This window comes from Balaenoptera physalus (genome assembly GCF_965194825.1).
Source record: "Balaenoptera physalus genome assembly, chromosome: 1".
Lineage (NCBI taxonomy): Eukaryota > Metazoa > Chordata > Mammalia > Artiodactyla > Balaenopteridae > Balaenoptera > Balaenoptera physalus.
Genome location: NC_138882.1, coordinates 64,166,017 through 64,183,366, shown reverse-complemented (window position 1 = coordinate 64,183,366; position 17,350 = coordinate 64,166,017). Strand labels below are relative to the sequence as shown.

Below are 17,350 nucleotides of genomic sequence, written 5' to 3'. Positions count from 1 at the left end.
TTTTGGTCATTCTAATGGTCACGTAGTGTTAACTCATTATTGGTTTAACCTGCATTTTCCTGATGACGTATGATGTTGAGCAGCAGAGTTCCTTTTTATCATGTAACATATTCACAGGTTCTGGGGATTAGGGCATGGTCATCTTATTCAGACTGTCACAATCTTCTCAATATTAATTCCCTGAAAATGAAAATTTTTCTTTCCCTAACTAAAGCAGTACCTCTGTAAACCCCTCTCCCTGCATCCTTCCCCATCTCAGTAAATGGCCCTCCCATATACTAATCATTCACCGCAGACACTCCCTCCCTCCCCCCACATCCAGTCCCTCATGTGGTTCTGCCATATCCACTTCTAAGATGTATCTAGAGTCTAATCACGTGTCTTTGTGGCCACTGCCACCACCCTAGGCTAAGCTGCCACCATCTCTCACCTGAACCACTATAACAGCCCTCTAATTTTTCTCTTCAACTCTTGCCTTTTACTATATTCTCTATAAATCATCCAGATTAAAAAAAAAAAAACCACAAAGCAAAACATGCTATCTTCCTGCTTTAATACACACTAATACAGTAGTTTCCTTTCTCTCATGGAATAAAATCCAAACTCCTTCCTATATCTCATAAGGCCCCTCTTAAAGCATATCTCACTCTGTTCTCTTCACCACCGTATTCTTGCCACGCCAGCCCCCTCATTGTTCTCTAAATGGCCCAAGCCATGCTTCTTGCATGTGGTTCCTCTGAACTCTTCCCCCAACTCTTCCCTGACTAAATCCTTGTCATCATTTTGGTCTCAGCTGAAATGTCTCCTCCTCAGAGATGACTGTCCATGCAACCCCACATGGCTTTGCACCCATTTTTCTCCACCACCTCACCCCTTTCCATAGTCTTCATAGACTTATCACTATTGGTAATTGCTCAGTTGTTGTTTACTTTGTGTCATTCATCTTCTCTCTCAGGTTGTTAATTCCATGAAGGCAGGGCCATTTCTGTTTCATTCATCATTGGATGCTTCATTAGTATTTGGCACTTAGGAGGCACTGAATGCATTTTGTATATTATCCTTACCCTGACTTTATCTTACCTTTTTGCTTTTATTTTCCTTTTCTAAAGGAAAATAAATTTTTTAAAACATTTCCTTTGTTGGAGTATAGTTGATTTACAATGTTGTGTTAGTTTCTCCTGTACAGCAAATTGAGTCAGTTATGCTATTTTCCTTTTGCTTGGATCTTCTACAGCTTTCTGCTGTAGCAAGAGAAAAACTCACAAGTCCCAGGATCTACTCAGAGTTGAGGAGGTAGAGCTATCTCTGCCCTTTGCCCCTCCCCATTTGTACTATGTGTCATGGGTAAAAGGAATGTTTTCTACTAGTAGTATCTCCCAAGGGAAAGTGGGGATTCACCCCAGAATGCCAGATAGGCTGTGGACCATCTAAGGGGAAAGCCAGAATGCCTTTCTGGACTTGGGATTAAAATTGCTGTGCATAATAATGTAAAAAGCTTATTTTCACTCACTGGGGGCAGAGTGCTTCCTTAGATTAATATGATGCTAAATGATTTTTTTTTTCTCCCACTGGCTAGGTTTGGAGACAAGAAATACTTAGGCTGTGGATTCTAGGGAGGAGGAACAAGGTTCAGAGCTCGTCTGCTTGTAGAGGCAACGAGGACACTGGAGGTGAGCAGGGTGTGAATGTGTAGGATTCCTCAGGAGAGCGATGACCAGTAGGGGATACCCTGGGAGAAAGAGGTCCTTAGCGCTTTTCTCCTGATCTCTGACCCTTGAGCAGGTGGCACACAGAGCACCTTCCTTCATCCTGCGACACAGTTGTCATAATCCTTGGCACAGTGCCCTTGGCCTTCCGTATATGCTGTTCTACTCAGAGCTAGTGAATCGCTTATGGATTTAGGTTCTCGACTGGGTCAGGAAAGCCTGTATTGGCTTCAAGTTTGTCGATCCTCCCCAGGACCTCTTTCCCTATAGGTGTCACATGCCATGATTTATACACAAACATGATTTGCCTGATTGTTGGAGTCTGGGCCCAGAACAATTTTAATTAACAGGAAAATGGTCCTCAATACACCGATTAGACCTCTTCAGGTACAGCAAGATAAAAGCCTGATAATTTGGATGGAGTACTCTTCTTAAATGTCTACTCTATACACAGCAGCCAATGGGAAAGCCAGGCTGCCTCCCACCTGATCCAGTGAGTAATTAAGAGAGGGCTTTTTCTTCCCCATCTCTCCCCTCCCTCCACCCCCCACCCCAACTAAAGCTTAACAGGTTGGTGGTATAATTTGGAGACTTTCAGGGGTGTCATGCTAGGAGCTTAGGCAAGAGACAGGGCGTCTCTTCCCCAGCTCCCCAGGCATGTCCAGCTGGATTTGAAAAGCAGGCAAGTGACAGGAGGAAAGAGGTGGAAGAAGGCAAAGTAGGTAACGTTTCTCAGCAAAGTTTGAGAGGGGCCATGAGTGAGCTGGGCACACAGAAGACCAGCGATGGCACCGTCTCTCGCCTGCTCAATGTGGTGGAAAGTGAGCTTCAGGCAGGGAGGGAAAAAGGCGACCCTACGGAGAAGCAACTTCAGATCATTCTGGAGGATGCCCCTCTCTGGCAGAGGTTCAAGGAAGTCACTAATGAAATGATCGTGACCAAGAACGGCAGGTGAGTTTATCTACAGCCCTGCTTGGGCTGGCGGGGCTTGGCAAGGGAAGTGAAGCCCCTTGAATATTGCAGAGGCTGCCGCTCTTAACTCAGAGGCAGCGGGGTCTGATTATACATGCTCCCGAGAAGGACAGTCTCCCACGGCTTTCCCCCAGCCAACTTAATTAATTTCTCTGAGATCATCAGAGAAGTGGAGGGTGAAACCACCTGTCCTGCGTGCATTTTAAATGAAGAAATTCTGGGAAATTATTATAAAGGGGGGCATGTCCCATGGGTTTGGGAAATGCACTCAAATGTCAGAAAATAATGTTAATTTTTGACTGACTGTTTATCCTGGAGCAGATTATTATTCTTTGAGCCCCAACTCTGTTCAGATAAGGTAAAAGGGCAACTTTATTTGGAAGCTGGATGGTTTCCTCTGAAGTGTAGTGAACTTGCCAGACATTTCTGACTAGTTGAAGATTCAGAGGCAAAAGGCAAATTTAATCTCACTGCCTATCACTGCCTCTGCTTCTTCCTGTGTGTTTGTGGTGAGTGTTCATTTGAGATTGTGTGTGTTTATGACGATGTGAGAGCTGTTGCAGTAATAGTTAATGAAACCATAATATACTGACCTGAGAAAAGAGAAGATGCTTTCCTTTTTTTTTTCATTGCAACAAATTAGGGATTAACTGAAATGGATCTCTGTTGGCATTTCTTGGGTTCTATTAAATCTAGCCTTGCCAAGTGACGTCTAGGTAATATTAGGAGCTTCTATTTAGTAGAGGAGATAAAAATATTTAGAAAGAAGATCTCAGTGCTCCCAGCTTGGCCAAGCAGGTCCCAACGTTCAGTTGACACTGATCATTCTGTTCACATGGTCACAAAAGTACAAAACGTCGAAAGGCATTTTCAATATGGTTAGTTTCAGCAGAACTTTGATTGTGACCCTTGAGAGAAATTCTGTTCTCCAATGACAGAAAAGTCCAAGCTAGTTGAACTTCTGGCAGTCTTTTGTCCTTGTGAAAAATGCTTCCATTCCTGATGTCTCACTTTTCCATTTCTGCATAAAACGCACGGTATAGAGAATGAACCATTCCCATCTATCTGGAAAATTATGAACTTGAGTGTTGTTGTGTGACATTAAAGTGCTTGGTAAGTAAAACGTCTTCCAGAAATAAGGGCGTTTCAATAAATTGTGATTATTAATAGTAACAGGAATATCAACCTTGCTTGATGCTTCTATTTTCTCTCTCTAAATGGGTCCCATATTTATTTCATATATAGGATTTATTGTTTTTAATATTTGTAATAATTACACCTGTTCCTACTCTTGATCTGTATTGACACGTTATTTTTGGTAGAAAGAAATAGAAAACATGTTTTTAATTTCAAAGAATCATCTCCAATTCCTAATTGGATTTACTTTCTTCCCTTTCAAAGATGAGTGATGACACAATGGTAAAAATTTTATGATGTCTGATGACAGGTAGAACTTTCTGTTCATTATTCTCTGTAGTTATACTAATACTTAGCCTCATACTATCTGTTTGGCTGTCAAAGCAGTCATATATGGAAGTAAAATAAGTAACAACCGTCAAGAAAAAATATAGTTCATCTATTTCAATGAGGAATAAATAAAAGTTTCTAAAACCATTATAAAATTCAATTTAATAATATGTCATATTGGTATGTACTTTTATAATTTCAGAAGAGCTTTTTCTTGCCTTTTTGCACCTATATAATTTTTTCTCCATATTTAAAACTGAAAAGTCTTCACCTGTTTAAAGTCATTAACTATGTGAAAACTATTCTTTGTAGAGTCTAAGTATGGTCAACGTGGTTATTCTTATTTTCTGTGGAGGTCCTGCTGACATTTCACCTCCTTAGTGAACTGAATCTTTTCTTAGGGTTTCTGAACCCCTTAGCATCAAGATTTTGCCAGGAGATAGAAAGTTCCCTTTGTACTTCAGATAAAGAAGGGAAGACAAATCTCTAAGAAACTGATGTGGTTGATAATCAATGAGCGTGGTCTGGAATTACTCTCAATCTCTTAGTTTCTCAGAATAAATTGTTAACAACACTTTCCTGCTCTGGATATAGACACATGTTTCTTGTTACGTTGTCTTCTTTACTCTCGTCTTCATCTCTTCCCCCCGCTTTTTTTCTCCTCACCATCTATTCCTGTATCTCTCCGTTTTACCCATTTTCCTCTGGCTGTAGAATGATGTCTACTCTAGATGCATCATCCCTGCCTTTCACACGAACTCCTGAGCCTGAGGCAGATGGATTTGTGGCCCTTCTCTGGGGAGAAAAACATTCCTGGTTGTTAATACCCTGTCCTATGCCCTTTTCATTTGCGTTACTCGCCTGCCCCTGCAGGCAGTTGACTTTCTGACTTTTCTAAAGCTTCAGTGAGGGTAATCAGATAGCTCTTGCACACTTGAGTGTAATTGTTCTGTGTAATAGCAAGTTTTAAAATAGCGTAGGATGGGCTGATGAATTAAAAGAGTCATTTTCAAATGGATACTTATTTATGTGTATAAATAGGAGGCTTGCTTCTGACATTGATCAGAAGTAGTAAACAGAGATTTTCCCTGAAAATCATTGAATTATCCCCAGAAACTGGGATTATGATGGTTCTTCGTTCCTCCCGCTCCTGTCCCTCCCTCCCCCCCTCCCCGTTTTACTATCTTTTCCCTTTCCTCTTTCTTTTGTCTTCCCTTCTTTTTTATTTAAAATGCTCACTTATTCATATTCAATACTATTTCAGACCTAACAATAACAATTATAATACTCCCCTACAGCTCATTTGAATCACCACTAGTGCATCCAGCTTGTAAGTACTTCCTTTCATCTCCATCCTTTAAGCTAGGAACTTATATTTTAGGTTGCAGAAGAAAAATTATTTCAGCTTTCAGTGGCAAGTAAGTGAAATCTCTTGCACCTTTTGTTTTCTCTACGGTAACATCTTCACCTTAGGGGAAAAAGCTATATTTCATGTGTATTTCCATGCAGTTAAATAATTTGATTTCATTTGGATTAAATTTGCCTTGAGGAGATTTTAAGAAATTGGAAGGATTTCTGATGTAATTGGTGTATTCATTTGTTATCATAAAATAAGTGTTAGGATCATTAAGTTGAACTTGCCAGTGATTAAGTGATGTTGGTGCAGTGAGCTAATGTTCATAGTTTCCAGGGATGGAGTTGCAAGAGGAGAGAAAACCAAGGTTGCACATCAGGAAATAATTTTCCATGTCCCTGTAGTCCATGGATATTTTTCTCTGAAGTCTACAATTGCAGTTTAGGAGAATCATATGTATTTGTGTGATCCGCCTCTAACCAGGCTACTTTGGTTTCTCGCTGCTCTTCCTATAAGCCTCAACATCCATGTCCCATGTGTACACAAGCATGCACACTCCAAAAGCTCTGATGAGTGTTTCAGGATTATTATAGTTCTGTGGGGAAATGGAGGAAGGAGTTTACAAGTGAAACTTCCTGAATTTTGCCTTTAGCCATCTCTGCTGTTTTTTCCCACCTAGAATATCTGCTTTATCTCTGCCCTCTTCCTTCCTTCCCACAGACCTCACTCCTCAGAGCCTTCTCCAGCAGTGCTGGCTCTCAAGATCCTCTGTTAGAGAAATAAAAACTGAAAACTAGCCTCACAGCAAAGCAGCACAGAGTTCACTGGCCAAGCCTAAGCATGTGTGGTTCCTCAAGCCTGGTTTTGGGGAGTGCTTATATGCCCTGCCACATTTGCTTCTCTCTCTCTCTCTCTGATATGGGGTCTGATTTACATATTTCTCAGCTTCTCAAAGACTCTTGGCCATCTCTGTGGTTAGCCACACCTTGGGAAGAAAAGGGAAAAAAGATCAAATTGATAAGAAGTGCAGTTTATCCCTGAAAGCATAGCCTGGTCATGAGTGCTGCCCATAAGTAAATAGATAACACATCCGGGTCCTTGTGAGGCCAGAGAAAGAGGCAGGGGGGAGGCAAGAGGAACTGAACTTGGCTTAGAGGCAGGGTGAGTTCCATTGCCAGTTACAAGACTTTTGGCTGGTTGACTGACTTTTATTTACTCCTCATTGGCATAATGGAGATAAAAATACATAGCATCTCTTAGTTCATTTGCGTTGTGATAAAAAATAAAAATAAAATCCTTGGCAAATGAAGTACTAGAGAATAAAACAACAAATGGTTCTACCACGTTTTGGATGTGTCCTTCTAAGAGCCAAGACACCATGGCTTCTTTACTTCTTTACTTTTCTTTTGTTAACAGCTTTATTGTGATAATTTACATACCATACAATTCACCGATTTAAAGTATAGCATAATGTCTTCAAGGTTCATCCATGTTATAGCATTTTTATTGACAAACTACATTTCATTGTATAAATATACCTCGTTTTATTTATTCACTCATCAATGGACACGTGTGTTGTTTCCATTTTTTGACTGTAATGAATAATGCTGCTATGACTGTCTGTATACAAGTTTTTATGGGCGTATGTTTTCATTTCTCTTGCATATACACCTAGGAATGGAATTGCTGGATCATATGGCAACTCTGTATTTTAACAGAGGAAACTGCAAGACTTTTTTCCAAAGTGGCTGGACCGTTTTATATTCCCACCAGCAATGTATGAGGGTTCCAATTTCTCCACATCCTTACCTATGCTTGCTGTTGTTCACCTTTTTTATTATAGCCATCCTAGTGAGTGTGAAGAATGATTTCAAGGGTAGGTCCTGGTTCAGTTTGTTTGGTTTCAGCTCCCACCCTTCCTGAATATATGGCCTTAAGCTAGTTTACTTAAACTCACCAAGCTTCAATTTCATTATCTCAGTCACCCACCCTCTAGTACTCAAAGGTACTATCTATTAAATGCTTGCTAAGCGCCATACCGGGGGTATGAAACTTGGTTGGTATAAAATCCTCCAGGCTCTTTGTATTCTGCCATGAGATTAGAAGTGGTCTCTAAGGTAGGACATTTAGAAAAGAGGGGGTGCTGAAAACAGATCCCCATTACGCATCCACAACTGGAGGACTGAGTTGGAAGAGGAACCAGCAAAGGAGTCGGAAAGGAAGTATTGATGAGGTGGGCGAACCAAAGGGAAAAAATCCTTTCTGTCCAGAGAGCTCAGGGAGCCCGTGTAAGTTGAACTCAGGAGACTGAGAAGCCTGGAGGGCTCGAGTCCATCTCTAGATCCATCCCTTGTCATCTGTTGGTTAGTTTCTTCACTTAACATATGTACCAATTCCCATTGCACTTAACATATGTCCCAATTCCCCTCACCTCAAAACCAGGCACCTCTGGACACAGGAGGTGCTCTTCGTGACCCTCCAGTTCCTCATCTGTGCCCATTCTGCTTTTAACACTTCCGCTTCTGGCAACCCCTTCTCTTAGCAGTGGACACATTCCAGTTTCCCCCTTTTCATTCTCCTCCCAGCCTCACCAGAAGCACAAATCCTCAGAGTGACTCCCCCTTATTCCCTTGGATATCTCCTTAGCTATTGTCTTAAAAGCTAAAGATTCCCTAGACCAGTACATTTTAAGCTCTAATGTTCCAATGACTCACCTGGGGATTTTGTAAAAGCACAGATTCTGACTGAGTAGGTCTGGAGTGCTACCTGAGGTTCTGCATTTCTGATAAATTTCCAGCTGAGGGCTTCCCTGGTGGCGCAGTGGTTGGGAGTCTGCCTGCCAATGCAGGGGACACGGGTTCGAGCCCTGGTCTGGGAAGATCCCACATGCCACGGAGCAGCTGGGCCCGTGAGCCACAACTACTGAGCCTGCGCGTCTGGAGCCTGTGCTCCGCAACAGGAGAAGCCACGATAGTGAGAGGCCCACGCACCACGATGAAGAGTGGCCCCCACTTGCTGCACCTAGAGAAAGCCCTCGCACAGAAACGAAGACCCGGCACAGCCAAAAATAAATTAAAAAAAAAAAAAATTTCCAGCTGATACTAATGCTGCTGATTCATGGACCACTCTGAGTAGCACATGTCTAGACCCTAGATTGTTAGCTTCTCAACTTGGGGATTCAGATTTTAAAAGATGTATTGACAAATAAGACAGCCTCTGGGGCAATTGCACGGTGGTGAGAGTCTGTCTGGAAACTAGGTCTTTTGAGGAGATTGGAGCAACTTAGAAAGTTTGGTGAAGGGAAAGGAAACTAAAGAGAATCAGAAGCCAGGTGAGATAGCTTCTCCAAATATTTGTGAGAGTAAGCTTGCTGGTGTTGCCCTAGAGGGTGGGAGAAGGACCAGCAAATCCAGATCAGCGTGTCTCAAAGTGTATTTCTTGAATGCAAATTCCCACAAGATGATCGGTGAGAAGAAGGTAGCACTGGTACATAAGTGCAGAGTGTGCACAACCCCTCACCTCCTTTCCAAAGGTTCACGGTGCACACTGGTACATTAAAGCCTCTGACAAGTCCTGCAGGAAAGGAAGTGGCCTAAATTGGTATAGTCATGCGTTCCCTTCACTCACTTTACCACAAAACCATGTTTTCCCTATAACGCTATTACTATTATTCAGAACTGGTGTTCTTTGTGAGACGGAGAAGGGCTGCTTTGTGTCATTAGCATGAGAATCTGACGTAGGCTGGGAGGAAACCTCTGAAGGAAGCTCTGTGAGAACCTGGCATCTGACTATATACCTTAAGCTTCAGGAGGTACTTCATTCTAGTCAAATGACTAGATCAGTGGTTTTCAGACTTTAAAATGGAGCACAACATTTAAAAGTAAAACCCCGATATAAAATACATTGGTAAAAAGAGGCTCAGCTGGACTTGGGGCCGCTGGCCTGGCCCCTCTTTATTTGGCCTCCCCCGGGGCATTTTCTGCACCCCCGGGGCAGAAAATGGAAGGCCTCCTCTGCGTGGAGAGAGGGCTGGACAAGCAGGGAGATGTCCCTAAAACTCTAACATCCTTCCTGTGGCTCAGTTTCTGCCTTTTCTTTTAGACGGATGTTCCCGGTCCTAAAGATTAGCGTCACGGGGCTGGACCCCAATGCCATGTACTCGCTCCTGCTGGACTTTGTCCCAACGGACAGTCACCGCTGGAAGTACGTCAATGGGGAATGGGTGCCCGCGGGCAAGCCTGAGGTCTCCAGCCACAGCTGTGTCTACATCCACCCGGACTCCCCCAACTTCGGGGCCCACTGGATGAAGGCGCCCATCTCCTTCAGCAAAGTGAAGCTGACCAACAAGCTCAATGGAGGTGGGCAGGTACGACTGTCGCCCGGCCACCCTAACCCCACAACACCAATCAAGAAATATCAAGGGTGCATTTAGGCAATTAGGGGGTCCTCACCGACCTCTTCTCTCACGGAAGCCAATTATTCCCCGGAGTCCAAATGTGAACAGGAATAAACAGCTCTTAATTGGTGCTTTCAGTTTTTAATGGACTTCCTGATGTTAAGAGAGAGTGAGAGAGCGCAGTAGTTTACTTAATCATCGGGGGCCTTTCAGAGTTTTGTCTTGTGTGTGGTGCTTTTTACCCAGCTGAGGAGGAGGGAGATATTTGTGGGTACCAGGGTTTTGTTATTCCCTCTCCCCTCTTTTTGGTGTAAGTGGCATGTTGGCAATAGACAACTACCTTAATAAAAAGCTGCTCCTAAATGAAATAATTGCTCCCTCCACTTGGGCATTATGATAATTATCAATAGAATATTGAATCAGCTTTGGGTTTTCAGAAAAAAATATCCAAACAAACCTTAAATAAGGAAGGTTTTATTTAAGGTCTCCAATTAGAGTAAACAAGATTTTGAGGCTTTTTACTCTTTTGTTTTCTCTGGTAGGATTGTGAACACTAGTGTACCGTGCAAGGTTGTTATTTGGTTTATAAAATTAGACTGTTTTGGGGGATTAGAGACACAGCTGAGAGGAAGAGGTCTTGTTCCCCCAGATTTCCCTTTGGTCAGCCTCTTAGCCCTCAGACTTTTCACCCCTTCTCTGATCTCTGTGCTGACCTAGCTGGGACATAGGGGTTCTTGTTTTAAGAGCGGAAGTCATCCACCTAAGTCTTTGCAATATTCAGAAGGTTCCAGTTATTTATTAAAACAGGAAATTGAAAAGTAAACTATTATTCCCTCCCAGATGTCACAACATGAGATTTTCAATAAACCTCTGGTTTGAATCACAAAGAGTGGATTTTATGTAGCCAGCAGATGTCAGCTGTCATTACACTTTAGGTAATGCAGCCCTTGTCAGGATTTTGAGATATGAGGATTCTTTATAGGAAGAAGAACAGTATGTTTTAACAGAGCAAAATCCACATCATTGTGCTGAAAATGGGAGAGAAAAAAAAGGGAAGCCAGGATTTTGGCAGAAAACTGAACACCCTTTAGACCAACCCACCCCTCACCCTCCTATAAGCAGCTCCAAAGTTAGGCTCCCTAAGAGCTTCTAAAAAATATCCCCTCAATAATTTCTCAGAGAGGTGGAGGCAGCTCAGGCGACCGGGGATTCGGTGTGTGTAGCCTTAACCGAGGTAGGTAGGTGCTGAGCTTGGGACTAACCAAAGGCGCTGGGTCATCTGTCACTTGTGATGCCCCAGGCTTTGCATGTCCTCTCTCTCCTTCCACCTCAACAGATAATGTTGAATTCTCTGCATAAATATGAACCCCAGGTTCACATAGTACGTGTTGGAGGTGCCCATCGAATGGTGATGAACTGCTCCTTCCCTGAAACTCAGTTCATAGCTGTGACTGCCTATCAGAACGAGGAGGTGAGTGAGTGTGTGTGTGTGTGTGTGTAGATGTCACCCGGGAGGATGTGGTAGGACTGGGTGGTGGTGCTTTTATTGCCATGACCAAGCTTGGATGAAAGGTAGGTTTTCCAGGACTCAGATACACTCGGCAGAGGTGAAGTTAAACAGTGCGGCAGTCGCTTTCCACACCCTCCTCCTTGTTTGCCAAAGGCCCGCGGCCAGTGCTTCTTCTCCTGGTGCCGCAGATAAGGCACGGCTGTGCATTGTAATACAATTAGCAGAAACGCGGAAGTCTTTGTCTCCAGGCCCTTGGCCTACAAAGAGCTGCGTGTCTCTCCTATTTTAAAGCAAGTCTGTGGGAATTGATCCAATCGTGCACCTTCTTTGGGTTTGTGTTATGCTATCTGTCCCACTTGTTAGATTTTTTGGGGCACACGTAGGCCTTTTCCTGCTTAGCTTGAGCCACTCTGGTGGTTAGAGCAGAGTAGCCAGAATCTGGTCTCCGTGAACTCTGTGGGAGCAGGAATTTTTGGTCCATCCACATACTTTAGGAGTTTCCAGGCCTGCTGGTCACCAGGACACCTGATGGGTTGGATTCTTTTTTTTTTGAATTTTTATTTATTTATTTTTGGCTGTGTTGGGTCTTCGTTTACTGTGCGAGGGCTTTCTCTAGTTGCGGCAAGTGGGGGCCACTCTTCATCGCGGTGCGCGGGCCTCTCACTATCGCGGCCTCTCTTGTTGCGGAGCACAGGCTCCAGACGCGCAGGCTCAGTAGTTGTGGCTCACGGACCTAGTTGCTCCGCGGCATGTGGGATCTTCCCAGACCAGGGCTCGAACCCGTGTCCCCTGCATTGACAGGCAGGTTCTCAACCACTGCGCCACCAGGGAAGCCCGGATTGGATTCTTTTTGATTAAACATAAAAATTTTTTTTACTGGAGTATAGTTGATTTACAACGTTGTTAATTTCTGCTGTACAGCAAAGTGATTCAGTTATACATATACATTCTTTTTTATATTCTTTTCCATTATGGTTTATCTCAGCATATTGAACATAGTTCCCTGTGCTATACAGTAGGACCTTGTTGTTTATCCACTCTATATAAAATAGTTTGCATCTACCAACCCCAAACTCCCAGTCCATCCCTCCCCCACTCCTAAAAATTTTTTTTAATGGTAGTACATGTCTATTAAAAAAAACTCCACATGATAAACAAATAGTACAGAAGTATGTACAATGAAATAAAAAAATAAAAGGTAAAAATGTACTCTTTCCTTCCTGCTTTATCAATCCATCTCCCCCGGGGCACTACAAATAATAGCTTAGAGTGTGGTTTTTTTCCCCACACATATTCTGTGCATTTATAAATATATATGAGTGTATAGATTTCCTCACACAAATTGGTTCATGTTCCTATTACTCTGCAATTACTTTTCTCCCCGTATTTAACAGTGTATTATGAATATCTTTCTATGTAATTAGATTTAGGCTTATCTCCTTTTCTGAAATGCCTGCAAAGGATATACCATATTTCAGGCAATCAGTTCCCCACCAATGGACATTTAGGTCTTTCCGGTTGTTTTATTTTCTATGATGAATAATACTGCAGAGAATATTAAGCACCCAGAAATGGAATTGTTCTGTTGAGGAGAGTGTGTGTTTAGAACTGTGATAGACAAAGCCCCATCACCTCCCTCCAAAGGGCATATCCATTTACAATCCCCACACCATTCTCAGCATTTGTGATTACCTACCCTTTCAGCTTTGATAATTCGATAGGGCAGAAAAAAATGGTATCTTATTGTTGCTTTAATTTGCATTTCTTTATTTGGAAGCTTTAAAAGATTTTTGGGATCCCACCCAGCCAACTGAGTCAGAATCTCCAGTGATGGTGCCCGGAATCTGTAGTTTTAAGAGTCTCCTTAAAGGATTCTGATGATCATCCCGGTTTGGAAACTGCTGCCTTAGTGCCTACAGGTGAAACTAGTTGCAGATTTAACTCACACCACAGATGTGCAGGGAAATGTAATTTCTCTTCTATAGGTAATCTGGCCTCTTGGCTGAGCCCCTCTAGCAGGTCAGTGGGAAGAGAAATTAACTAAATATCTGATAATTTAAATAGGCCCTCAAGTACTGCTCAGTTTTTATAGGCTGAACCACTTTGTTCGTCAGATTGCCCTCCCTCCTCTGCTACTCTCTGTAGGATGGAGTCTGGGTCTATGAGGGGAGGGTGGGCTTTTGCGATTTTGGAAAGTAGGGAGGAGTTGGGGACCACATCCTGGGCTCCTCTGGTCTCCGGGCAATGCCCCTTATCCACTTACATGCTGCCTGCTCTCTTAGTGTGTGGCTGGTGGAACCTGTCATCTGGTTGCCCTCTGGGTAAGTGCTCAGAAGCTTTTCCTGGACATGGGCTGGACAGTTCCCTCTGAACTACAAGCAGGGCTAAGGCCACACCTCCAGCAAGCTACTAGCCTGATGCTGTAATTCTGGTCTTGAACATGCCTCAGAGGAATCAAGCTCAGGAAAATCTAACCTCAGAGCCTCCGTCTCCTGATGATGTATCCCTGCCAATTCGATGTAGATGCACCCTGAGAGGAGAGTGGCCACCGGGGTGGATAAGGGAGCCAAAATCTTCCTTTATTCAGCAAATATTTGTTGAGTATTACTACATGCTGGTAATACTGCACTGTCCTCAAGGCACTTAAATCCCAGTGGGGAGAGATGAAAACCAAATATATATATATATATATATTTAGTCAGATGGCTCTGAAGAAAAATGAAGCAGGATAAGGCCAGGGGGGATAAAGAGTGACAGTGGTTGGAAGTGATAGTTTGTTTTTTGTGTTAACATGGTCCAAAGGGTAAGTGATTATTTAAGAGTTAGGGAGTTGTGCTAGTGTGTACTCAAGACTCTAGAGGCAGGTTCTCACCTGTATAACTCTCCTCTGTCTCTCAGTGACTGGAAAACTAACTGACAGATGGTAGGTGTTCAATTGTTGTTGAAAAGAATGAATGAGTAATGGAATGAATGCTGGGTTTGGCACATCAGGCTTGTGCAGTTCTAATGCTTTGTCCTTTCTTTGCTCACTTTATACTATATTTGCCATTTTTACCACATGTGACAATAAAGCGTTTCTTGTTGGACAGTGCAATAGTGATTTTGTGCAGAAGTAAGCAAAGAAACATGGAGAGGGAGAAAAAAAGAGAAAGGAGAATTATTCTGATTTTACAGAAATTCACAGGTGAAGATAAAGGGTTCTGTCTGCCCATGCATGTTCTACTTTCACTAACACTTCTTGTCTTTGTAAACACAAGATAACAGCTCTCAAAATCAAGTACAACCCTTTTGCCAAAGCCTTCTTGGATGCTAAGGAAAGGTGAGTAGAGAAATTTCAGTGAAATCTTATGATTTCTGCAAATGTGAAATTTATAATCATCTTGAAAGGAACTAACTAGTAGCACTTGCATTACCTTTGATGGAAGCATGTTTTTAATATTCAATTCAATGTCCAACAAAATCAGCAAAATAGAACTCATAATTACGTGTCCCTTATAATATGGGTCCAGGAGATCCCAGAACTGGCCATGTTTTATTAGCCCTATTTTACTACAGATTCTTAAAAGTAGTACAATCCCATTAAAAAAAAATAAGTGATTTAAATGTTTAATAATTCACTCTGTCCTTCCTACAATTATCTGAATAATATGATTTCAATAAGTTTTTTTTTTTAAAAACTAGATTTCACCTATGAAAGGTGAGTAATTCATATGAGTTATTCATAAAGGTGAGAGGCTCATGTCTTTCAGGTCTGAGAGAAGAGAAGTCAGAGACTTTTGGGGGTGTGAATGATTTCCTTTGAAGTGTTCAGATTTTATTGTCTGTTTCAAATCTTTACACTAACTCCTATAACTGTCTAATTTTTCCTTTTCATCTTAAAGGCTCTAGATTAATAGACAGATATTTACAGTGATGTGTGATAAGGGTCTGTCCTGTCAATACTTGATTTAATTTTGATGATGTAGAAGAAATAACTTTTTCAGATAAGAAAAGTAGCATAATAAAAAAAAATTTAGGACTTTGAGTGAGAGATCCTAGCTTTGAGTCCTGGCTTTGCCATTTCCTGACTTGCATAAGTCAGTTTACTTTTCTGGGACCCATTTTTTAAATCTGTGACATGGGCCTAGTAATACTCTCTCACAGGATCATTGGTGGATCTAGCATATCACAGATGTGATTGTGCCCTGAAGTCCTATGCAAATCTTAGCTATTGTTATTATTGCTTGAATTTTGTCGGCAGGAGCACTGACCACAAATCAGTAAGATCAAGCTAAATAGGGATAGGTGTAAATAAGGTAAACTGGAGTGACTATAAAATTGCAATTCAAATAGCAATTGCACAAGTAGATAAAGTAGGAGAAGGATATTGTGGGAAAGATAATAGCTTTGAGGGAAAAAAAGCTGTTTGATTTTCTTATTCCAAGAAACGTATTGCTCTCCAAAGAGAATCTTGTGTGTACTTGATACAAGACTTGTATAATAAGCTGAACAGCCATGGTGCACTCTAATTGCTCTTTCAGGAACCACCTCAAAGATGTTCCAGAAGCTATGTCTGAGAGCCAGCATGTGGCCTATTCTCACTGTGAGTTGGGTGAACACTGGGTGGGAGGGGCCTGGGGCTACACAAGGAGCCTCTCCACCGCACTCAGACTTTTTACCTGTCATGACTGCTTCAGCCTTGTCCCAAATCTTCTATCAAGACCCAACAGGTTATTTCTTCCACTCAAGACAAGTATATTCCCTTGCAAGAATTCCCAGAGAGAACCAGTGCTCCTGGGGAGCTTACTCAAATCCTAGGCAGGAGAGAAGAATGGGAATAGTAAATTTCTTAGACTATCATTTTTGTGTCAGTGAGGCTAAAGAGCTCATAAAAGTGCATTCTGGGTGTACCTCCTACCCTTACACCCCGCTCTCGCCTCTCTGTTTTGGATTTCCCTTGTTCTTAGTACTTGCTAGTTTTTGAGTTGGTCACTGTTGCAATGCCTCAGGAAGGCCATCGCTTTGCATATGAGGAAGCTTCTGCATTTGTTGACTGGAAAGCTGCAGTATTAGTGGAGTAATATACCTGGGATTCTGCAGGTAGGTTGGATGTTCCTGACAGGGTGCCACCCTCTCCATGTCTCAGATCAGAGAGAAGGTCCCATGGTGGAGCAGGTCCTCTAAACCTGCAACAGTAACACAAAGTCAGTGGCATCAGTGTCTGAGATACTCTTTAATTTAGATGATAGTGGCTTGCTAGGATTCCTTCTGCAGTTTTCCAACTATAGTATTCCTTACTCTCTCCTTCCCCTAAACCTCAGTGCATTTTTCATTGCAGAAGTGGCAGTATAGCCACATAAAGAGAAGCAGCTCTCAGAAAAGCATTTAAAAAACTTTTCTCAGGAGTCTTTTTTTTTTTTGTCTAGTTACCATCTGTCACCATAGAAAATTATTACAATATTATTGACTATATTCCCTATGCTGTACATTTCATCCTCATGACTCATTTGTGACTGGAAGTTTGTACCTCTTAATCTCCCTCACCTATTTATTTCCTCCCCACCCCCCTCTTCTCTGGTAACCACCTGTTTGTTCTCTGTATCTATGAGTCTGTTCTGCTTTGTTATGTTTGCTCATTTCTTTTGTTTTATAGATTCCACGTGTAAGTGAAATCATATGGTATTTAACTTTTTTTATCTGACTTATTTCACTTAGCATAATACCCTCTAGGTCCATTCATGTTGTTGCAAGATTTCATTCTTTTCCACATTGTATATTCTTGCCTCTTTTGTCATAGATTAATTGATCATGTAAGTGTAGGTTTATTTCTGGGCTCTCTATTCTGTTTCATTGATGTATGTGTCTGTTTTTGTGCCAGTACCACACTGTTTTGATTATTGTAGGTTTGCAGTTTAGTTTGAAATCGGGGAGCATGATACCTCCAGCTTTGTTCTTCTTTCTCAAGA

At 42.1% G+C, this 17,350-nt stretch overlaps 2 protein-coding genes across 2 annotated transcripts in view; both read left to right on the top strand.

Moving 5' to 3' along the window:
- The window catches only part of SFT2D2 (SFT2 domain containing 2), an 842,470-nt gene that overhangs the window by 49,224 nt on the left and 775,896 nt on the right, over positions 1-17,350 (top strand). The window lies entirely within an intron of this gene.
- TBX19 (T-box transcription factor 19) overlaps positions 1,125-17,350 on the top strand; it is a 28,313-nt gene continuing 12,087 nt past the window's right edge. The window contains exons 1-5 of the mRNA XM_082439448.1: positions 1,125-2,657; positions 9,601-9,865; positions 11,232-11,366; positions 14,663-14,724; positions 15,926-15,987. Of these exons, the coding sequence (XP_082295574.1) occupies positions 2,461-2,657; positions 9,601-9,865; positions 11,232-11,366; positions 14,663-14,724; positions 15,926-15,987 (721 nt within the window). The 5' untranslated portion in view covers positions 1,125-2,460. The remainder of the gene's footprint in view (positions 2,658-9,600; positions 9,866-11,231; positions 11,367-14,662; positions 14,725-15,925; positions 15,988-17,350) is intronic.